The 24,675-nt window shown below is 41.4% G+C and overlaps 1 protein-coding gene across 2 annotated transcripts in view; it reads right to left on the bottom strand.

Moving 5' to 3' along the window:
• Window positions 1-21,201, bottom strand: part of ANKRD50 (ankyrin repeat domain containing 50) — a 39,740-nt gene extending 18,539 nt beyond the window's left edge. Inside the window, exons 1-2 of one of the 2 annotated variants that reach the window (XM_068187924.1) lie at window positions 20,981-21,201; window positions 18,874-20,152 (exon numbers count right to left, since the gene is read on the bottom strand). In XM_068187924.1, coding sequence (XP_068044025.1) covers window positions 18,874-19,352 — 479 coding nt within the window. In that variant the 5' untranslated portion in view covers window positions 19,353-20,152; window positions 20,981-21,201. Of the gene's footprint in view, window positions 1-18,873; window positions 20,153-20,876 lie in introns of both variants that reach the window. The other variant, XM_068187925.1, reaches the window with a different exon arrangement.
• Between the last annotated feature and the right edge of the window lie 3,474 nt (window positions 21,202-24,675).

Genomic DNA, 24,675 nt, shown 5'->3' with positions numbered 1-24,675 from the left:
GGAATTTTCCTCAGAGGTATAAAAAGGGAGTACAGAATACTTGTGATCTGAAAATATTCAGTACTACATGGATTTTAAAACATGGCCTTCCCCCCTTTTTTTCAGAAGCATAAGACTTCTGGAACTCTTGTAATTCCCCAGCTAGGTACTCCTTCAGAGGATGTCTGATGTACAACTGAAATCACTGCTCACTATGCTGGGAAGTTAAGCAGCTACCAATTTACAGAACAGGAAATTAAAGTAGCCATGAGGTTAAAATTACTTTCCCAAGTGATGCCAATTCCACAATGAAAGGAGGTGGTTGGAAATGACCATATTTTCCACCCCTCCCCCCACCACAACACTGCCTTGCCCCCTCAGCTATTTGTGTCAAGGCATTTTTCCTGCAACATTTCTTTCCCTATCAAAACTAATTTTCTTCTCACATAGTTCTCTGTATGAAATTATTTTTTGAGAATGAATGTTACTATGAGATATGAAGAAATGGTAATGGTTATCTTAAATTAAAAATCTCACTTAAAATCCATGTGACCCTAACAAAATGCCTACGAAATACCTTAGGAGCATTCAGAAGCATTCTTGTGTCAGTTTTTACCTGTTGGGAACACCACCAAGAAAAGCAAACAGTCTTGTCTTGGAAAGATTCCCAAATCACTCTGCCTCCAAACAGGGCTGGAAGCAGATGTCTAAGGAATAATTTAAGCACTGGGCAAGCACTAGAATGCCAAATTTTACCAGTATCTCAGCAATACTGCTTCCATGGCCTTTCTGAAATTCAGCCTTTGCATTTAACATCCCTTAACTGACCACACTTCCACAGGTCTGTCCAAGTCTTGTATGAACTGGTTTAAGGCTCTGGCATTCATAACAGAAAGGCTGTCTGCAGCTTAGCTGCACACCGCATGAAAAGGAAGGTTTCTTCCTTTTGTGGTTTAAAAACCAAAATGTTCTTGTTCCATTTGACATCCTTCAACTTCTGACTGGAAGGGGCCGTGAGCAGTAATGTCATATTCCCACTATCTATGCCATTTGTACCACAGCCTCTCTGAGCTATTTTTTTCCCAGGCAGATGAGTCCTAGCATATTGAAGCTGCCTCACAAAATGCTATTCCACAGCCCCTTGTCTCCCTGTGCTCTGCTTCTTTCCACTTCACAATACTTGTATTTCTGAATCTTAACATAATTTAAATTCCACTAGGAAAAATATATGCACATAAGAAATGAGGCACAATGACTTCCCCCAGCTTTGAGCAATATTAATAAAAGCGTGGCATTAACAAGATATTGATCAGGCTTTCTCTTTAAGTGCCCTTTGAAACTGTTTGATAAAATTCTGTTCTTCCGAGACACTTTACATCACAAGTTCAGAGTGGATGCCAAGGAATATAATAGGAAAACTTTTCGGGATGTGCTGTTCTCATTTGCCAAAGTCCCATTATGTGACAGCCAGGGGATCAGCCCCAGACAGCACGGGGTTAGGAAAGGCAGGTCCTGCCTGACCAACCTGATCTCCTTCTAGGACAGGGTGACCTGCTTAGGGGATGAGGGCAAGGCTGTGGATGTTGTTTACCTAGACTTCAGTAAAGACTCTGCCAGCGTCACCCTCATCACCCTCCTGGACAAACTGGCTGGATGGTGGAGTCTAAAGTGAGGTGGGGAAGGGAGTTAAACCCAGCTGGGGGCAGGACACAACTGGTGTTGCCTGGGCTCAGTTTTGGGGCCAGTTCTGTTTTGTATCTTTATCACTGACCTGGACAGGGGCACCAAGTGAACCCTCCCTAACTCAGCCTCCTCTCCCAAGACATGGTTTAGTGGTGGATTGGGCAGTACTGGGTCAATGATCTCAAAGGTCTTTTCCCCACCATCCTGTGAGTCTGTGTTTGCCTCCATAACATGACTTAGTAATTCCACTCCCCTACCATTTCTTGATTACACAGGAAAATAACATAAATCAACAAGGAATTAACAATGTCTTTAAAGCACTTCCCTCAAGGGTGATTCATCTACAGATTGTTGTAACAGATTGCTTAATTGCAGAGTGCCTCTCAAAAGACTGGAAGCTGATTTTCTTTACCTTCTGAAAGGGCAACAGCTTCATCTTAACAAGTTTTATATTTAATATAGATATAAAAGTGGTGATCATTAAAAAAAAAACAAGTTAACCTGGATATTTGTAAAAATATAAAATCTCCAGAGAAAGCAGGACAATTAGGTATTTTATAAGATGGAATTCATTTTAATGGCAATCTAATGACTTACTTATGCAGAGCAAAGAGGTTTTACATGCTCTGTAGCAAACAAGAATTCCTCAGAACAATGAGCCATCCCATAGAATTCTTCAGGATTGCTACTGAATTGACTGAACCCATGCAAACATGATTTTCCACACATGGAAGGAATATATACAGGCTATGCTGAAGTTCTGCTTATGGCTGGCCTTGAGATTTTTAGTTTGAATCCACAAAAACACAAAGACACAACAGAACAGAGCAGAAAGACAGCAGTGTTGTCCAAAAAAGCTGAAAATAGTCACAGTGGAGTGCACATATTTAAAAAAGAAAAAAAAAAAAACTATAAAGCAAACAGGCTGCCAAATAGCAATGAATGAGTGGCTCTAGAAGCAGAAGAAATCATAATGTGTTACTCATATTTGACTGTCTCTGGTGTATAAAAAATTCAGCTATGTCCTACTTAAATTGGGAGTGTAGCTTCCTAGATGTGCTCCTGTTTCTCTACTGACAAACACACAGAACAAGTGCATAAAAATCATCTAAGCAGGCCAGAAGCAGCAGGGCAAAACAAAAAAAAAACAAAAAAAAAAAAAAAAAAAACAACAAAAAAAAAAAACCCAAAGAAAACCAAAAGACCCACAAAGAAAAACACGACCACTACCCCTGATTTATCAGACCCCAAGTGCTGCTACTTTTAGCAAAGCATGGCATGCTTCAAATTTTATGACGGAAGTTACGTACTTGGAAATCTGCTGTACTACTACTGAGCTCTTACTTTTCTTTTTCTAAACAGTGTAACAATGCTTCAACAAGCTGCTTCTTGAGGCACCTCCCAAGAGATTATATCTCAGTATTTCCAACTTGTATTCCTGAGAAGCACTATCCAAGAGGTCTGCATCAGGAATTTACAAACTGTTCTTTCCAAAGAAAGTTTGTAAAAAAGCAGACAACATCGTTATTCCACACATAGCTCCTCCTGCTTTTTCCCACGTTTCTACACCAGATTCCTTGAGGAAATTCACCAGCTATTTCTCATATTCCTAAACCCTGCATATTGATCAGGAATATATGCCTATATATATATTGGATCGATGTCTCTGTGATTATGTATTTATATATAAAGATATATATACCTGGTGTATAACAAAATAATTCTCCAAGCACTCATCTCAATCTTCAGGAAAGCAAACAAGCATCTTTCTTCTTGTAAGTGGTTCACAACATGATATATCACAGCCTTTTAAAATGTGATTTTTAAGACACTTACTTCCATTTATGTTGTATCGGCAAAAAACTGAAAATAAAGTGCACAGTGAGACTGTAAATAAGCCAACTATATTTACATAATGTTGTAGTAATTTTTGCCAGCAACACAAGAAGCAGCGGGATTTTTGCCTAAAAAAATCACACGCTGAGACCTAGCAAAAAGCCTAGCCACTAAGGGGAAACCTGATGCTGCTGCCTCTAAATGAGATGCAGCAGAAGCTCTGCTGTGCCCAGCCCACTGCTGGGAAGCACGCAGGGAAGGAGAAGGCTCTGCAGGGCAGTTAAGAGCTGGAGGAGCTGCCTGCCCGGGAAAGGGGAAGGAATTATCTTGTACAGACACTACAGAGGGGAGCTCAGGCCATTGCAGGACAGCTGAGGACAGAGGTACCCAAGGGCACAAATCTATACAATAGGGTTTTCACTACTTCCACTGCTCATGGAATAAACGTAAGAGCTTCTAAATGCCTAAGAACAGAAACAAAATGCTCCAAGTATTTTTAATAATCCCTACTTGAAAATTCTCACAAGTGACCGCAAACACCAGAACTCACTTCTCCTATGCTTACAGACACATGTTCATTTGTATATTGTAATAATCCAGGGACTGGTTAGCAGGGAGTATAATCCATTAAAGCTGTCTGTCCCCACCACCCCCAGTTCTCAATTTGCATTTAAAAGCATGGAGCCAGTGAAGATAAAGCTGTTAAAGACTGTTAGAAGCTTCAGCAAAGACAGACTTACACCAATAGCTGCATTTTTCTCTTTTGTTTTCCAAACTGCATTTGGGGCACAGGTCGCAATAAAAAAAAAGAAAGGATTAATTTAACTTCTAATAAAATTGACAATTCCTGCTGTACAGCTGATGAAATATTACCCTCTTTCCAAGTAGTTTTAGCAGCTGTATTCACACAGAAAGAAAAAACAGAGCATCTTTACACATTGCTTGTAGCACTGTTTGTAGAGGAGCGAGTTTTACTTTGTCCTGTGACAAGGCATTTACGTATTATGGATGATTTACAGTAAACAGTTTATTTACCTGCCTTATAATGCATTCTGGCTAATGATTAAAAGGGAAATTAGTGATCAAATCAATAGCTGCTTTCTGTATATCACCACCCCAATTCTTGGCACTATATACATGTGGAATACAGGCCTTTCCTTCTTACTAATTGCCCAGCTGCTCATACTGGTAATAACATCCAGAAAAACAGACACATGGGACCCTTAACTAACTAGGAATATTTATGAAATATGAGGGCTGCGAAGCATAGAACAATTCCACACTTTAAAAAGCTGAAAAATATAACCCATAAGGCAAAAGTGAAGTAACCCAGTTGGATGTGTGTACACCTGTGTACACACTGATACATCTGATCTCTGTACATCTGCTTGTTCTGTACTTTCTCAACAAGATAAAGTGCACTGCAGCTGATTATGACTTTCTGACTAAGTGTAATTCTGGAATTAAGGCACACTACTGGGCTACAGTATAATACAGATTATTGTTTCTAGTAAATTATTTATTTGCAGGCTGCACAGGAAGACAAACCGGCTCTAACAATTCTACCCAACCATGGTTAATCCTGTGAAGGAAGGGGCAGACAGCAAAGAGGAAAACAAACAAACAAAACAAAACCCACCCTGAGAATCATCCATTGGGAAAGCTCTAGGTGAAGTACACAGAGGTAAATCGAGGGTCTGGCCTTTTCAGAAGTGGTGAATTAGAAACAGCAGGCAAGTCTTGCGCAACTCAATACCTGATTTTGCAATGTCTTGTAGCAACCTGGATTTTATCTGCAATTGTAAGGCAGACTTGCAGCCCCACCAGGAGAGCACAAAAGCCAGCCCTAGGGCATCAGGCCAGACAAAAGCAGAGTTTATGGCGCAACCAGCGCCACTGGTCCCACAGAAACAGGCCATGCTGGACCCTGGGTATTGATTAGAGCCCTCCTACAGTCTCACACAAATACAGAGGTGATTTCTGCCTACAAAGCACTGCCAGCGGATCTACTCGTGGATTTATTTCAAACCTCGAAAAATAGAAACCTTAAAAGCAAATATTTTGGTGTAATAGTGGATCGCCCAGAACAGTTTGCAAACAACTTGGCTATTATAAAGGACAGACAACTGTGGCTGAAAACCATTCACAATGCTACCAGGAGCAGGCTGACTGTGTTTTAAATGGAATATACTTGCCATATGTCCTAACATATAAGCGTATTGTAAATTACGCTGAGTCCGACATATAAAAATCTGTGTCCCCAAAGGCAAAGAGGGGAAGAGTACACAAGACAATGAAAAGATTTTTCCCCAGACATGTAATATATAAAAAAAAGTGCAATGTATTCAAAACAAACTCTCACACTTCTGTTTTTTAGCGATGGAGAGGTCACCTAGTCCACTTCCCCACCTTTACCAGGATCAGCTTTACATCTGCCACCCCGACATAAAAGCCTAGGCATTCCTGAAGATTTCCACAAATCAATACTATCTCCCTAAGCAATCCATTCCAGTGCTTCAATATTCTTGAAACTGGGAAGTTTTCTCCTTCCCTTCCTGTGTCTATCCTTTACCTGCTTTCCTGCAACTCAAACCTTGTACTCCCTGCCCTGTAACTTCTGCCCCACAGATAACACCAGGGTCATTACAAGGAAGCCAGTAGTAGCCAAAATTTATAACCATTTCTCTGCAGTCACCTCACAGAATTAAGGAACAGGTTAAAAAGAAAAAAACCCCACAAGATAGACACCTATGACACCAACTTGATGTGCTGTGTCAGTTTGAAAGTAGTGTACTGATAATTAAGTACAGTTGCCAATGTGTTATTCCATCTGGTCAAATATAGCTCTACCTTGCAAATGGCCTGTTTGCACCAATCTCCTGTAAGCAAAGCAGTCAAGATGGCATTTATGGTTATCTGTTATCCACAAGTCCTGTACCTCTTCCAAACAGGCACTAGATTAAATTTATCAAAACCAAACCATGTCATACCATGTTAGTTGTTTTTCACCTCTTTGTTATCTCTCAGCTGTCTGCAAATAGTTTGTCTGATTGATTATTTCTTCTGGCATTTTTCATCTCGACTGACACACTCCCTCACACCTTTTATATCAGTCTTAAATCAAGGCACTAAATACACACATTTTTCTTTCAACTCTGAATTTTCAGCTATCCTGATAAAGATACCCTGTCCTTTGAAGACAATCAGTAACAGTTTGAGAACATCTCACCTATTCTGTGTTGGGATATATTTTTGAGGTTTTTGGCCTGGGCTGTATTTTAATTTGATCTTACCTATTTCTTGCTACTTTTAATTATAATAGCTGACTGCAAAATTACTGCTTTTAAAGAAAGGTCAATATACAGGAGCATTGAAATTTTAGCTTTCCTACTGCTATCAGTTTTTTCTCCCCAAGGAGTAGCAGACCAACACTTGGTGGATATTGTCTTTTTTCTGCTAACATATGGAGTTACTTCTTGTGAAACATACCACACAGGAAACATGATCAACGCACCTTGAACTTGCAGTCTGGCTCTCATTTTTACCTTACTCTTTCACTTTCACATTTAGTGACTGTTCTGCTTTCTTTCTGCAACCTTCCTGCTAGAGTTCAACATGTGAGCTATGAGGAGCTCAGTTTCACTGAACCAGACATTTAATACAGTGCTTTAAGACCTCAGTGCTCTTCCCATGCAATTCCTTTCTTTCATTATACTTGTCTTCATCAGATCTTACTCACAAATCCTCTGAGATGGTGAATATCTCCATCTTTTTTAGTTTGTCTTTCTTCTTCCTCCCCTTCTAAGGAAAGAATCATAGAATCATTTAGGATGGGAAATATCTTTGAGTCTAACCATTAACCCAACACATGCATTTAAGATCATTTCATAGTCACTATATCCAAAAGATTTCTTTCACTTCCTCAGCTGATTTTTTCCAATCTGACTGAAGCCAATTTATGTCTCCCTACTAGCTATTCTCTCCTCTTTGACATCAAAAGCATGGTCACTAGCAGACTCCTTGTATCATGCCCTCCCAGCTGATATTTATCTCCTATTTGTAATTCAAATTTTTAACTCTGCAGACATTATCATCCAAATTCTATGCCATGGATGACAACATTTGTTATCTTAGAGCAGCTTAGCTTACTTGAGCTTGCTGCTTTGGTAGGGTAAAGCATTGTAATTTTACAAAACACACGGTTTTGAGGTGAGGTAATCTCTCTTAGTTACTTGGACAAAGCAGGTAAATTCAGGCACAAAAGATGGTCTGATAGGTAGTTGGTAGGTAGTTTGATTTACAGTACATGAAGATCAGGCTTACCAAAAAACCTTGAAGTAAAATCCCACATGTAGGGCTATCACCACATGTGATATATGTATTTTATTCAGATTTTCCAGTGGCTTTAATTTCTTTATTCTGGACCTACAAGCAAGCATATTATGCACAAAACAAGCTACTTTTTTTAAACACATACCTGTTATACAAGTTATCCTGACAGATCTTTTAGAACACTGAACTCAATCTTGACTGTACACTAAAATTTCCAGTTCTGCTTGTTCACCCCTTACCTTTTTTCCATTAGTATAAAGACACCTAAGGCATTTGATTACTCTCTGACTTATCTTCTTGCCTGTCCCATGACCTACATGACTAAGCCTATTTCCCCTCTCCTCCTTCATCCCCAGTTTTTGAGCTGTTGTCTAGATTTATTCCTGGAATTTATCATCCACCAGGTTTTGCTTTAAAGCTCTTTATTTAGGGTCAAAAATCGGCGTTTTTCTTTCTATTAAGCATCAATTAAGTTCTCAATGGTATTTTTTCCTGCAAATTCATCTCTCTCTTTTTAAGAAAAAGTAGGAGGTGTCCAAGAACATACACTTTAGATTAAATGCATGAGATGAAAGCATCAAATCAGACTTACTGAAAACTATCATTAGTAGAAATGAGAGAATTGCCTATACTTCACCTTATTTTGCATACATGTAAAGTTAGGATAATAACTTACTTTGCAAATATTCAAAAGCCTGTGGTTGAAATGCAACACGTAATGTGGGGCACCACAATAAGAAAATGAACAAGTTTAGATATGCAACAGAATGTATCAAAATCACAAGGTTAGTTTTCAATCATTTATGAAATCAAAGGTACAGCAAGTGAAATATATACACACACACGTTCAGTCTTTTCAGCTTTCCTTATTAACTACTTGATTCCCTAGTTGTAGCAAAACTAATATTTCTTTGTTAATCAAAAATATAACTTCTATAAGCTGTGTCATCTGAACACATTAGTACACAACGGAATTGAAATTCCTGTAACTTTACAGGCATTTGAATTTGCAGGTATTCTTCTATGTTTTGGAGATAGACAAAAATCCCTTTATTTTTTCTGTTTCTATTTATGCAGTGCATAAACACAACTGAAGGAACAGATATTTCTTTCCAGGTATATGATTGTATTTGCTGGCATGAGAGAAATGCTAAGCACAAAAAGAAACCTAAAAACTCCCAGATGAGGCAAGTAGAAAACTGCACTGAATAAATTCAATTGTGTGCCTGTTGTCAGGCTATATGTTTGTTTACTATGTTCTATTATTCCATGACCATAAAAGAGAATTCAGCAGATTAATACACACAATAAAAGAGCCACCATCATTACTGCAGTTCAGTCTGACAAATTAATTAGATTTGTCCTATGCATTCCAAAGGGGAAAAACCCCAACGTTACTGATTGGGAAGCAGGAAGAAGAGCTGTAGTGGCTGTTTCAGCAGTAAGTTGCTCCTTCAGAACAGGGGCCTCTTGAACTGCCAGCCTGGAAGAACCAGGCCAAACAACAGCTGACATTTTAAAATCTTGATCACTCCCTAATCAAGTTGTTCCACACCTGCCTGTGTCATGTCTTGCACACCATCATAAAGCACCTCACACTTCCACTGCTGAATTGATTGCAGGATTATACTGTCCAGCCTCATTTTGAGAAAATCCTCTGCACAAATACCAGATGAAAAGCTGTTGAGAATTTACCTTCCCAGTCAAGCACACCTAAGACAGCTTTCCTACTCTGTTTGTTAGCACATATCTTTATCCATCTTATTTTCCATCTTAGTAGAATGGACTATCCTAATGTTTATTGCACTTAATTGAAGAGGCAACAGATGGAGTAGCTTTTGTGTGTCCCATTCAAAATTATTCTCCCATACTCCCCAAAGCACGATTCACAGCATACATCCCTCATGCATCACTTTGGGGCCTTATCAGTTACCTTGTGGTTTGGGTTTTTTCATCCCCAGCCCCAAACAGATACAGTTTTTCTGTTTTGCTGTAAAGCTCCAATTGATGCTTTCTGTATTGCCACCATAATTTACTCTCAAAAAACACTGTATGTAGGCTAGCACTGTGTAGATCTGATTCTATAATCTTACTGTAGTATTCAGCTTTGGAACTGCTTTTGTAGCCTCATATTTATTAGCCTTATCTACAATAGAACAAGTGACAGAAAGTACAACTTCCTCTTCCTCCCATCCAATTATTCATACACGTATTGTTTACTGTGGATGAAAACCACAATTTAAAATTAAAGAAGGTATTAACCAAAAAAAGTATAGAAACACAGAATGATTTGGTGTTGTGCTGTTGACTGCTGAAGTTTCCATCTGTTAAGACTCTGATCATTTAAGGTAATCCAAAATCCTGTAGGACACTATTTCTCTTATCGTGGATCAGCTTCACTTTACCTACAAACTGAGCTTTTTTTCTAATGTCCTGCTAACTCTACTCCAGGAAAGCGTAGAAAAAGGATAGACAGCTTAGTGTATCATGCTCACTATCGCTGCAGGAGAGCTGATGTAGTTAAACCAAGACTTGTTAATCAACTGCTCTAAGATGGAGATCATGCTGTAATCCCATTCTGAACAGTTTTTCCTCCTGAGGTTCATTCCTACCTGCCTGTTACTGTCATCTCTACATTGCTGGTATTTTCATTAACCAACCTAGAACTTCTGAACAGTGCTCTCTTTCTCCCAGGACAACTCCATGATGCTGCAAATAACCTTAAATAAGGTGCTGCCAGGGGCCCTTCCTTCTCTCATGTTCTAAGATATCACAGATCTGTAGCACACAACTTGCATCTTATGCACAGCCAGGTAGGAGCCCACCTCCCCTTCTTCACATAAACACTACCACCTCTTATTAGGACATGACAAAGAAAAAAAACCCAAAGAAAAGACACTGCTGGTGGTCTGTGGACTCAAAGTCCACAGATATATGTCCACTCATATATGATCCTTTATTCCATCCTTCCTCTCACTCCCATCAATTTAAACAGCAGCATCCACAACTGAGCCCAAAAGTCTGATGGCCTTCTACCTGCCTGCATGGCCCTCTCTCTATGTGAAGGTATGTGCAAACATGACAGAGAGAGGAATTTGATAGCAATTGTTTTGCCCCTTTTATTTCTTCATTATGCAAATTTCCCCAGATACCTTCTTTTCATGATCTCATTTTCAGTTCTTTTTTTCATGCTATCTTCTCACATTCTGATGTCAACAAGCAGACCAGGAACCTACCCACCTCTATTCTTTCTAGCACCTCCTCTGCAATACCTTTGAACACCTCTGTACAACTCAACCCTTGGGTCAATGTAATTATTTTCTTGCCTTTTTGGCCTAATTATTTCTTTTTCAGCAGTCGTTCTTCAATCACAAAATGTCTTTGCATTAACTATTGAAAACACTCCTACTCCTGGACAAAGGCAGAAGATTTCTCACCATTCCCAATGTATTGCACTCATCATCACACACAAGAAACTGAAACCTCTTCAAGTCATGGCTTTCAGGAGGCAGTATTTCAATACTATCTTCTCCCAGCATACAAGACACACTACATCCTTTCTACTTCACAATCAAATCCTTTTCATTTTTTCATTGAAAAAGAAGACGGGAAAAGAAACCTAAACCCTTGCACAAGCTATGAACATGTGCACAGAAAAATGAAGGGAAGGGAAATAATTAACAAGTAAGAATTGCTATGAAGGTCCATCTAACTAAACAGCTTATAGGAAAACCTGTAAGGTTTAAGTCTGAGCCACATTGATTAAAGCCAAAATGTTAATGCCTATAGAAGTAGAAGACAAAAAGGTCTATGTAAGTTGTCATTATTAAAATGCCTCGGGGAAACTTTCTTATGGTAATTTAATCTGAAAAGGTTAAAACCTTAAACGGTATTATGTTCAGTCTGTAGGCTGTGCTTCCATACAATGAAAGAGGAACATACAGCTTGCTCTTGCAGAAACAGTGACTGCTGCTATGTGACCCGTTAACTCTGCAGATTTAAGGGAAAAGCCTAAAGAGAAACATGCCACAAAGTACTTAAGCTTCAGGCAATGCTCAACGGTTCTAATGGTCTGGAGAACACCGCAACACAGTTTCCTATGGAACCCAGCACCAGTTAAAAAGCCTAAAGGCCCAGTTACACATAAATACTCAGAAGCTCCAGCAGAGTCAAGATGCTCTCACAAAAGCAAATTTACCTTCTGCAACTCCACTGGAAAGACAGGCTGAGTTGGCAGACTCTTTTTAACCCTCTTGTGGCATGCTCTTACAGAAATAGTTTCTCATCTCTCCTATAAATTGGTATGATTTTCAGTTGGTATCTTGCCTCCATCATTGTTGAGTATTAAATGAATCACAGATAAACAAAACAATTTGATTTTAACTGTAATGAGATCGTTCTTAACTGAAAACTCCTACTAAAAGGAGAATTCAATCTTCTACCAGATCAAGCTCTTCTAAGCTAGGGCCCAACTAGCTTCAGGATTGTAGTCAAGCATAAGTGAACAATGTTGGAATGGACAAAAATTTGGGAAAATACCAAAGCAGAATGTTGCCTATTTACACATCTAAAACACTGGTAAGGAAAATTCCCTTTAGAAACCGAACCCTTTTATTTAGGTAAGGGATTTTTTTAATGCCACATTCTTATGTGTGACCTCTGAGGACACACTAACAAAATGAATTATTGAATTTCAGGCTGAGATGAAAGAGAATAAAGCTGTATTTAAAGACGTAAAAGGCTGTCCCAAAAAAGGAAAGAAAGAATTTATTCTCCATGTCTCTGGAGAACACCCTAAGTAGTAAAAAACTTAGTTTATAGCAAGAAGAAACCAACTCAGTATAACGTATGGATTTTTTTTTTCCAGAACTGTGAAGCATTAAGAGCAGATGAAGCCAGCATCTTCAGTTTTTTCTGTCTGGTGAAGGAGATGCTAGACTTGATTTTTCCGAGCTCCCCTTCCAACCTTCTCAAGGTTGAAATTAGTGAATTACCCATTTGAACTTTACAAGTGGTACATGTATAACAAAAACACTGGAGGTTTAACAACTTACTTCTTTAAAGGGTCTTGTAAATTAATTTTTTAAACATTCATATCCTTCTTTGCATTAAACAGGATACAGTTAGTCCTTGCCTTTGTTTCTAGCATTTATAGCTCTATGAAATTAAGACAGTCTGACAAAATCTATATCCTCACACCCTTCTTGCAACCACTGGAGAGCTACAGCTCCCAAGATTGTACTGAAGCTCTGGAAGCAGAGGGAAAGGCTCTGTAGCAGCCCTTTCCAGAAGGAAGCAGATTACAGAGAAAGAAATAGATCACTCCCAGACAGTCTGAGACCTGGGTGAGAAAAGCTGAGTCATTTATCATCTATGAAAGATTAATACTGAATTACTAATGTCCTCTAGAGTAAATTGATAGAAATCCCAGCAGCTTTTGGGTATCCAGTAGCCCAAGCTCAGGTATCTTCAACTGTCTCCAATGTGCTGCCTCTCACCTTTTCACAGCAGTCTTGGAACTTGGGTGCTGCAGACTGCAGTAGAAGCATATACCGTGGTTAATTCACTAGCAAGGAAAACTCCCAAATTTGTAGGGTGCAATATCAAAACCCATTAAAGTCAGGATACTCCTAATTCATCTCAAATTTACTCCAAAATGCACTCAGATTTTTACAATTAAGAATAGGCTACTCCAAACCAGCAAAAAGCTCATTAGTTAATTGCTCAATAAAGCCTACACAATCCATTACAATTTTAATTATATTACTGACTTCAAAGATGGTACAAGGAGTTCTAAAAATGAACAGCTTCTTCACACTTGATCTGTCATCGTTTACAACTCGAGTGTCTACATCTTTTCCTTCATCTAAGCAGGAAAAATGCATTTCAGTTCTGCAGATTGAAAGTCCCTGAACAAGAGTCACATAAGGTTTGCTGAACAAACCACTGTTTTTCTACATCGTCAGACATAGAATCCAGAACCTGAAATAAAGCTTGTTAGCGTGTACCATTTAGATAGGAGTAAAAACTCTATCACCTACAATTTGCAACTTTCTGATGATACACCACTCTTGAGGGAAGAGGGAAGAAAAACATAAGTAACTTAGTAACATGGAAAGGCAATACAGGTGAAGGGCTGGGGGAAGGAAATACTTGTTAGCTCTGGCTGACACTCAGAGGTTTTTCCTCTGAATTCTGCCCTTTATGAGGTTTCCATTACATTGCCAAAGACAAAACACCAGAGGCTTAATCCTTTGGAGTTCTCCAAGCAGGCAGAAGGACCTTTACATAGATAACAGCAATTGGCACAAGCCCTGTTTCACTTTAACGCTGTCCAAGGGAGTGACTCACACAACTCATACAAGGCTTTCAAATTTAAACAAAATAAACCCCTGCTTCAAACTTGCAGTCAGCAGAGAACCTTACATGACCTCTCACACCTCTTACACTCAAGTCTACAGGTATTTGCATATTCTAGAGAACCATAAAACTGTTTGGCCTTTTACATCACTTAACATTATTGGCTACGTTAAATCACAAAGCAGGTATGTTGTGCACGCAGAGATGAGGAGTTAGAAGAAAAGCTCTGATAGTCTGAGAATCTGCACAAAGGAACCACTGCACTGAATTTAGCACCAGCATGCATAGAATCTGGTGTCCTTTCTGGAGGAAACAGAAAGAAAATAAACATCTTTTGATGCTGACTTGAAAAAAAAAAAGATACTTAAGCTCTGGGGTACAGCTTCCCTATATTCACTTTTGGTAAATAGCAGTTCAGCAGCTCTTTCTGGTTTGGTTTTGTGGCTTTATTTCTTTTAAATATCTGGGGGTTTTGGGTCTCTGCTGATCAGGGACATCTCCTTGCACGGGAATGCAACTTTAGCAAAGCAGTAAGTGGAAATCTGAATTCACAGCTTCATTCTTTTTCCCAATAAAAGTCACTCAGACCCTCTTACATTAAAGTAGTTGTATGAGAAATACTTTAGTAATAAAATGTTAGGATATTTCACAAGCAAAAAAACACTTGGACACCATTGACCCAAATTCAGTATGTGAGAAATAAGGATGTGAAAAGTCTCACAAGATTTGAAGTTCCTTGAAAAGACACCCAGAAGCTGGAAAAAACTTCACCTGAGAGCAAAGCAGCTCCACCTGCACCAACCTGCTGGGAGATGGGAAAATTCACCATTTTTTCGTGATTTATTAATTGCAGCAACACACCCAAGCAAAATTCAAAATATGGTTTAAGTTTGTACCAGACCAACACACTAAAGGTGAGTTTGGTGGAACTTTAAAAACATAATGCTATTTAATACCTTCTACCTCTAAATTCTCTATCCCAGGAGCTTTGGTCTTGGCCATCTTTCAAACTCAAGAGCAATGGCTGCAAAAAAGAATCAGCTCTGCAGGGTAAACCATGCCCACACTTCTAGTGACAGACACTCTCTGGGCTGTGAATGAAGCAAGCTCTGCCTCCCACCAATAATCCCAATTGCAGCACAACACATGGGAATTATGTGCTTTTCCCTACTGTCTGAAGGTGTTTAATGTCATCTCCTCTGTCTGGAAAACATAAACCAGGAACATAAGGGAAATGCCTTTCTACAACCTGGTTTACACAAATTTCAGCATTATCCACAGCTTATATCAGAGTTGCTCTATGCCCTCATGGCCTTGGATAAGTGGTATCTGCCTGCATTCCTACCAAATCACTGGAAGCATAAACTTGCTGCAGCAAAACCAAAACAACCTTAGAGGTAACATTACAAAATTTGGGTTATTCAGAATTTAACTTTTTTGTCTCAATAGGGAAGAAGAGCTTAATGGACCTTCTGAATTAAATTCTTTGTTTATCACGTCATTTCTTAACTTCTGGTGTCTATAGCATCTTTTCCTTCCCTTCTGCTGTACTTTCACTGAAAATTTGAGTGTGAGGGTTCAGCACCCTCCCTCATATTTTAAGCTGCTTTTGTGCTCCACCACTGAGTGCCTGATAAGAAAAGTGCTGTAAGTAGCTGTTCTTTCTCTCAGCTGTCAGTGCAGCAACAAATTCAAAATGCTAAATGCATTTGTATAATTCAGCCTTTCTGGTTCTTCAAAACTTCAAGATCTGCCCCAAAAGAATTTTAGGGCATTTAAAGCTTATAAATGCATAAGAAGTCTTACAGGAGATATTTAAACAGCTTGAGAAATGTCTTAACTCTGAAGGTCATTGCTTGCACATGTATCACTATGGCCATCAGGACTGCTGAAAATCTATTTAAGAAACATCCTTCAGGAAAACATGTCACCATTTTAACTAACAAACTTTACATTGTTTATAAACTAGCATGTTACCAGACATTAAGAAGCTTTTCTTTCTCAGTATTTCCAGGACAATTAGCACAAAAATAGAGTGGTATCATCTTGTTTAGCACTTATGAAGAGAAGTCTTTCCATTTTAGGCCATGAATATAGGGCTGGGTCTGGAGCAGCTGTGAAAAGCAGAGCAAAAATTTGACAATGTCTTTAAAGAAAAATCTTTCTCCTCTTCTACTGAATAAACTAAAATAAGGCAAAAATAGATGGAGCACTGAGACAAGCACTTTGTGCTTCTTCAGTGCCTCTACACAATGAGAGATGCAATCACCTGATAGGTAAGTCTCCCTAGAACTCATTTCACATTACAACAACCTCCACTTAACATAAACTCTGAACATACTGGAGCAGAGGATCCAAGCGCTCAGTGGCAAGACTCAGAAACCACAGAACAACCTAAATTATAATTTTGTTAAAACCTTCCTTGCACGGTTTATACACTAGCAAAGGTTCAATTAAACAAATGATTGAGGTGTCTGATGGTGGGAAGGGGGTGGCCAAGTGCCTCTAGTTTGTGGACTGAGATTTTATCACCCAGCAGAACAAGCTCGTGGTGCTGCTGTCAACAGCCACCTCCTGGTCCCCTGCCACAGTGCTGAAAACTTATATTCCCAGCACAGCACCTTGTCTCCAACACCTCATCTCCCTTAAATTTGAAACAGGAGAACGAAGACCAGCCACCACAGCTGCTTTTGAGAGCAGGAGATCAGGACAAGTGGGAGCAAGGGAATAGATGAAGGACAGAAAGAAAAATCTCCTTGACTGAAGCTGCTGTACTACCCCATAAGTATTTTTAGTGTAATAACAGGAGTTCACAATCAGTGCTGCAAAATTTGAGAAGGAAAATACTATTGCTGGATGTTGTGCCCATTTTATTTTTTCAGTACAAAACCAAGAACTGTGTATACTGACCTACTCAAAACAGCCCATCATTAAACCCTATATTTATAAAAATCAGTCTAAACAAATCTGTCTTATATTTTATATTTCTAGGTTACATTTTTGTCTAAAGACATTTACCTGGCTTCTGCTCTGTGCAGTAAGGCAATCACTTTTAGAACAGAGGAAGGATTCCAGCTCTTACTGAGAACTTGTGTGTACTAAATTAGTCAGATTTCCCTGTAATAGACTTTTAAACACAAACAGGCTCTTATGCACCAGATTAATCCACTTTCATGATTTTAAAAGACTGCCTGAAGCTAGATGGCCAGTCTGCTATTCCATTTATAGACACTTAATTGCACCCAGTTTTTATTCATTAGAATTTAAGAGGGCTTAATACCTCTGAAATTAGGACTCTAATCACTGTTAGAAGTTGCATATTCACTTAGCAGCAAACAAAAAATCCAGAACTAGTCTCAGTTTAGACTATTTACGACACTACACTGAGAACAATGTAGACATGCATCCTGTTTATTCAGCAGGCATAGACGTAACAGCCATCAGAACTAGAAGGCTCTTTTACACCACCATGGCAATGAGAGCAAGCACTACAGTTCAACCTCAGGACTTGTTTCCACAATCCTAGTAGGCAGGGAAGAAAAAATAGACGAGAGGAATTTTATACTGGAAACAGGCAATAAACCCTCAAGTACCAAAAAAAGTTACCCCATTACACAGTACCCCAAAAAAAAAAAATCAGTTTAACCAATATTCCAGAGAAGTTTCATACTGGCAACACATTCATCTGAAGCTCTGTTGATGAAGACAAGCCTTACCCTTCATGAATTTTCCTTCATTGTGACCCAAAGGAATAAAGACCAACAGACAGCAATAGACACATGCTGACACAGGCTGTGCTCAAGACTGTACATTGTTTTAAGTATATCTATGGATATACACTTATATACATGTAATTTATCCTTTCATATACCCTTATCCTCATAGAAACAAAATTATCAGTGATATACTCAGGAGACTATGGTTTGTTAGGGAACACTAGTAAAAAAAATCCCGTTTCTTTTCCATTCAGCTTAGACAGCAGACAAACCTCTTAAGGGGGAGGGTGATCAATTTCTGATCAATTTCTCAATCAATTTCTGATCCCATCAACACTTTGAAGTACTTACAGAAGAAGCAGCAGTAAAGATCTGACACAATCTGTGCATATTGTGAGAAGTAACATAAGGAGTTAATTGACATTTTCCTACCACATATTTTTAGACAAACACAAAACCAATGTGCTGGATCAGACCCAGAGGTCCATTAGCCCAGTTTCCTCTTAGACAGAGCATATTATTGGAAGCCTTTCCAAGGGTCCTGTAAGGTCTCTTTCAGGTCTGTGAAGAACAACTGCCCTACCTTTATGGCACATAGACACCATGGACCAGATATTTTCCACTCTGAAGTCAATTACTTTCAAGTTTTTCCAAAACATCCAGTTACATCTGAGGGTACTAACATACAAATGTAAATAAATTCACTATTAATAATAAACTTTTTTTTAAAATTAAATATTTATTTATGTCAGCTATAACGACAAAGTTAGATTTTTCCATGGTAAGTCTGCACGCTCTGACAGATAACAAGCCATTAACCAAACATGTTTTAAACTATCTGCATCTTAGGCTCACTGGAAGGAAGACCTAAACAGCAGATTTTTCTTGTTTGTTTTATTTTGGGTTTGTTTTCAACAGGGCTGCTTTTGGTTTTTTTTTTTTTTTTTTTTTTTTAATTAGTTTTTACCTTTTAAACGCTTCAGCAGGGTTCCTCTCACATTCCCCGGGCTGCAAGAGACTTTGAATAGCAGGATCTCTTAGTTTGTCCTCATATCCCTGGATCAGTCCACTGCGGCATATTTGTGTGACTAAACCTCTAATAAAGCCTCCAACACAGAGCGTGTCAGAGTCCTGGGCCCTGCAGAAATGGAAGGCCAGGGCCTGGCGATGTAAGCCTCTTTGTAGGTTTGCAGGTGAGCTTGGCCACAGTAACTCAGTGCAGAGGGCTGTCTTCCCACTGCCGGGCCCTCCTACCAACAACACACCCCAGGCAGCTCCTTTCCCAGAGACAATACCGGTGTTATTCCCAGGATTCGCTACAAGAGATGGTTTGTTGGCAGCACTGCCGCCGCAGCTTGCTTTCTCCTGGAGGCAGTGCTGAAGCTTGTGGAAAACCCACTCCCTACAGTAAAACTGCTTTCCCTGTAGCAAGCTGGTTTGAGCCATTTTATAAAGCTTCTTCTCTTGGATGTGTCATAAGCTGCAGCACATCTTCAACATCTCAGGAGCAGGGAGACGCGCGTTCACCTGGCGCAGGACAATCTTGTGCGCAGAACCTGACAGAGGTGACAGCAACCGGTCACCCTTCCTGGTAAAACGCAGCAGCCTCTTCTGTGCAGGACAGGTGTCACTCCATCTGTGCGCTGTGCTGGGATCAGCACGGCACAATCACAGCTCAGCTGACATCCTGCAGCGGCGGCTGGGACCAGCCCTCGGCGAGACTTCTGGTGTGGCTCACAAGTTCACGCAGCTCCATGGCCGCATCTGTGGTTCAGGCAGTTGTGTGCGTTCCCACTGTACAGGGGAGACAATACATCTGGAAAAACTGAGGGAAAGCCAACTTTGCAATGTGTACTAAACGCCTTTCAACTCTAGGCATTAATCTCTCTGGATATACATACAGAAAAAGCTGTCCATAATAAAATGTTCCTTCTGGGAATTTCATAAAAAATGTGATTGCTCTTCAGAGTACTATATACACACCACAAACGTGGCAAGTACCACTGACTAAAGCAGCCAGTCTGGCCAGCGAGCTTTGCAGACTTCATACATCTGGGAGAGCGTCCGAGAAGTGCTTCACATTACGGTTTCTTATGCAGTACAAGCGACAGGGGGAAGAAAATGTTTACAGCTTCTTATTTCAAAATATTCGTAGTGTCTTCTTCAGTAACTTGATTCTTACTGAACCTGTTCTCAGGTATCTCAATCGCAAGATGTCAGAAGAGACAACATCTTCCCCTAGAGCTCTGAAATAAAGGAAACAGCACTTTTAACCCTGCATGCAAGTCATAATTCAGTCAGCTGCAAACGCAGACAACAAAGACCAAAGTCAAGGGCTCTTATTCCTTAGTCTTCCTAATACTGTTGAATTAATCAAGAGAGCCGATTTAAATTAAATTTGTTGTTACCAGGCGTGATTAGCCACATGTAAAAAAAAAAAAAATCCCCAACAATAAACAATGAGCAGATATGACAGTGGCCTCAAAACCACAGCAAGTCTTGCATTTTCTCCCGAGGAGAAACGAATATATCCTTCCATGCTAGAAACAATCCTCCTAGCAAGGCTTCATCACCGAATCCTCTCCTCAGCCCATTTTCCTCCTGCCGGCTGCGGGCGATTTCGGGAGTTTGTGCTGCAGGGCAGCGCTGCTCCCCGCACGCTTCTTTGTTCGCGGCAGCGGCGCCCGGCAGCCCCGGGGTCACGGCGTGACACCCCGCGCCACCGCCCCGCGCCCTGCGAGGCACCCGCGCACCCCGAGCCGCCGCCTGAGCCCGGGCCGGGCTTCAGCCCCGCGCCCTGCCCGCCCGGGCACGGCCGCGCAGGCACGGCTCGGAGCCGCCTGGCAGCGCGACCACCTCCCTCCGGGGAATCCCCCGAGCAGCTGGGGAGCGCCCCAGCCCTTCCTCTGCCTCTGCCCCACGGCGCGGCGCCGCACGCCCTGTGCCCGCCGCCCTCCGCCGCGCACACACCCGGCTCCGCACGGGCACCCGCTCCGCGCCCGGCGGGGACACCCCAGCCCCGGGGCCGGTGTCAGCCCCGCCCGGACAGGGGCCTCCTCTCGCCGCTCGCTCACCTCCGTCGCCGCCTCGGCGGCTCCTCCAGACGGCTCCTCTCGCCGCTGCCCGCGCCCCTCCTCTTCCTCCGCCCGGCCCCTGGGCTCCCGCCCCCGGGCGCCGCCGTGCCAGGGCCGCGGCCACCCCGCTCCGCGGCTGCCTCAGACCGCCCGGTGCTTTCCCTGCTCGGCGCCTCCCTCGCTCCCCGCTCCGCCCGCCCCGGCCCCGCCTCGGACCGCCCCCCTTTCCCTCCGGCGGCGGGGACATCTGGGGCAAAGTAGTGCGGGGCGGAGGGAGACGGGCGGTGCCCCTCGCCGCCGCCCCGGGCTTTGTCCCGGCCCCGGGGCCGCCTCCGTCCCGGCCGCTCCCGCGGCGCCTCCCGGCGCGGCCCTGCAGGGGGCGGCCGCGCCTCCCGCCGCGGGCCAGGAGCGCCGTCCCGGCCCCGCTCCGCGGCCGCGAAACTTGGGCGGAAAAGGTCCTGGCTGGAGGCGAGCCTTTCTCACCGCGGGGCTGGCACGGGCCCTCGCATTGACACCTTGTTTGAGTCGTCTTTCTGAACCAAGCACGGACCTCGGAGCTTGGTCTCGGTACCTTTTGTCCTTGTGCCCCGGACTGGCCCGTTTCAGACAGAGCTCCCATTAATTACCCTGGCAGACTCCCCAGATCGTCGCAGCAATTCTGAACATTTTCCACCTTCCCCACCTTGCCTGTGGGGATACACAGATCCAAAAATCATGTTTCCAAGACTCTGAGAGCTCCAAAGGGCATCCCACATCCTTCCCTTAGACCACGTTTAAGCGACCCTTGAGCTTTACAGTTTGTGGATCCCTACAAACCCTTGGAACCAGGGACCTTAATATAGAAGAAACCAGGGTAGAACGTCCTCCAGGATAACACTGATATGGAAGAAAATGGGGTGGATCTTGCTCCAGGACACCTTTACTAGGCCCTTATGAAGCCCCTTCCACCCATGACAACAAAGCAACCGCTCTCCTCCTTTATTTTGTCTATGACAGAGCAAGGGAAGGATTTTCATGAAAAGTTGCTCCCTTGCAGCTGGCTGCGTTAGTTATAAGGCACTTTTCCATCAGGGATCAAGGTCTTTACAGTTGCTAAACAGTGCCTTCATTTTAGCACGGCTCTGTATGGTTTTGTACACCAGGTAATTACAGCATTGTGGAGTACACACTGAATATATCCATAGGGTACAATGGAGTGATTGATTTAGGAGCATCCCGGGGTTCTTTGCAGAAGTGAAATGAAAAATTAAATAAATTGAGTTGGTGTACTGAAGAGCTTAGAAAAACAAGTCTGTCTGCTTTTGAAAACCAGTAGAACAAGTTTGAAGAACCTTTGAAAGCAGTGAATTACAAATTTGCAGAGCAATTGGGAGTGGGGGAGAAACAGAAATAAGATTAGTAGTAAGAAAATGTTGTGTGGTTGTTTTGTTTTGGTTTTTTTAAGCTTTCTGACTTGCTTGAGTTTTTCTAACTCTACACTTTAGGCAAATAATCTTCTCTAGGCTTGTTTTTTTTTTTTTTTTTTTTTTTTTTTTTCTTCCTAGCTGCACCACCCTTCCATTTCGAAATGTTGTGGAAACTCAAGACTTCCAAAACTAATGCTAATACAAGTTCAAGAGACTTTGAACTGTAAAATATTTTCTTTTTCATTTTTTTTTTTCTTTAAACAAGGGATAGAGACAGATAATGGTTGGAGTGATGGGATTGCAGCTCTAGTCTGCTGAGCAGGCTAGAGAAAAAACAGAAGTTGACAGAGAGAAAAAAAAGGTAAAAAACCCACAAGAAATAATTGCAGATTCAACACGTTAAGAAGCCAGTCTTGGCAGAAGCATTAGACTGGTAGGTGACCCAAGGAGGAAAAAAAAATAAGAAATTGGACAAGGAGGAGATGCAGGGGAAAGTGCAACTTCTGCCTTTCTGATGACCAAGACACAAGTGAGAAGCCAATTTAGATGAAAAGGTGCTGTCAGATTTCGCAGCATCCAGTGTGAATATAGTGAAGCAGGTGGAACAACAGCATGGTTTGCTAAAATTAGATATTTAAGTGTATGCATGATGGAGTTACAGATAATAACTGTGAAAATATTTAACCTTTCCATGCTAATACATAAATCCTAAATCAGATGACAATAATTTGATTTTAGTGTAGTACAGAGGACAAGAAATAATTAACCCTCTAAAACTAACTGCTGGGCACTGCATCTGAGCTAAGTTTCCCTTCAGGGTATCACTCCTACAGCTGGCATCAGGAGTATGAAATACTTGCTGGAATTACAAATGGAAGAAGGAGAGGGGAAAGGAGAGAGGAACAGAAGTTAGGAAAAATTGTGGCAGGCTTAAAGTATAATTAGGCAAAATCTTGCAAAGTCCAAAGCATGACCTTTCAAAAACTTTTTATGTACAAGCTAAAGGTGAATGGCCTTGCACTGACCCTCCCCTCAAATTACTACTAGGAAGCAACAGCATATAAACACTTTTCATGCTAAATACTTTTTTTTTTGAAAAAAGAAAAAACCCTAAAAATAAGTTCAAAGGGTTAAAACCCCAAGGTTGTCATGAAGAGGTGCAGTCGCGATCTTTCATCTGTACACAAGAAACTAAGACCCTGAAGTCAACCTTCAAAAGCAAGGGAGGCATCTTGTTATCAAGATTATTTGCATAGTACCTCCTATACCTAAGGTGACAGCTCAGATGACATCATCCTGGGGAATTATTATAGCTAAGGGTCAGATATTTCTGATACAATTGTGCAACGTTGTAGTTAATGAGACAGTATCAGGATAAGAACCAAACCTTATTTTTGTGGTTTTGTATAACTTGCTTTGACACAGATAGCAAACAAGCCGTGATCTAATTGGCTGCAACCTTGCAGGCAACAGGGCTGACAGATAAGGCCTAAAAGAAGATGAAACAGAGAAAAATATCCTATCTGAGAAAAATTAACTCATAATTTTTATTCTTTTTATTTTTGTACTTTATACTATTTGTTTCAGTGGTTTGAAGCTCTGGGAACCTTCCTGGTTAATCTGTGCCACACCGACACACCAGATTTTAAATGATGGGATGTATGTGTCATGCATGATTTAAGGTATGGTTTTGTATTTAGCCGGTTAAGGCTAAAAAAAGAAGAAACTTTGAATGAAAAGATTGCACAAAAAGTTGTAACATTAAGAAGTCTGCAGTAGCAATGGAAAAACCTGAGGGGCTGGGTTAAGCAAAAATCTTTTATGCTTTCCAAATGATTTGCCACATCTTTTGCAGAGTATTAGCAAAGACTGCTACGTGCCTTTCAATTATTTCAGCAGTTTCAGTATGATGTTATTTGGATGTGAAAGCAGGCAGTCCTGATGGACTGGAGAACATGACGGATCACAATGAAAAGGCAGCGTGAGGCTGATCCTTGGAGCCGTCCCAATGGGAGCCGTCCTGTGTGCACACGAACGCCGCTTGGCTTTGTGCGTAGTTGGGAGCGCTGTTCTCTGCCTCTGCGGTGGTTGGTGCATGACTCAGCCCTTGCGGGCCCGTGCTCGGGGCGCACGCACGTCCCAGCCAGCTCGGAGCCAGGGCTGCAGATCCTCCCGAGCTCCTCATGTCTTGGGCAGAGTTTTGGGCAGGCAGTGATTCACGTCCACAAATAAATGTTTTGCAAGGGTGGGCCTGAGGCGTGATTATCTGCTTAAACACGGTGTAGTCAT

The sequence above is a fragment of the Anomalospiza imberbis genome, chromosome 4, assembly GCF_031753505.1.
Source record: "Anomalospiza imberbis isolate Cuckoo-Finch-1a 21T00152 chromosome 4, ASM3175350v1, whole genome shotgun sequence".
In the NCBI taxonomy this organism is placed as follows: domain Eukaryota; kingdom Metazoa; phylum Chordata; class Aves; order Passeriformes; family Viduidae; genus Anomalospiza; species Anomalospiza imberbis.
The sequence above is the reverse complement of the archived record's forward strand: the minus strand, read 5'-3'. Positions and strand labels throughout refer to the sequence as shown.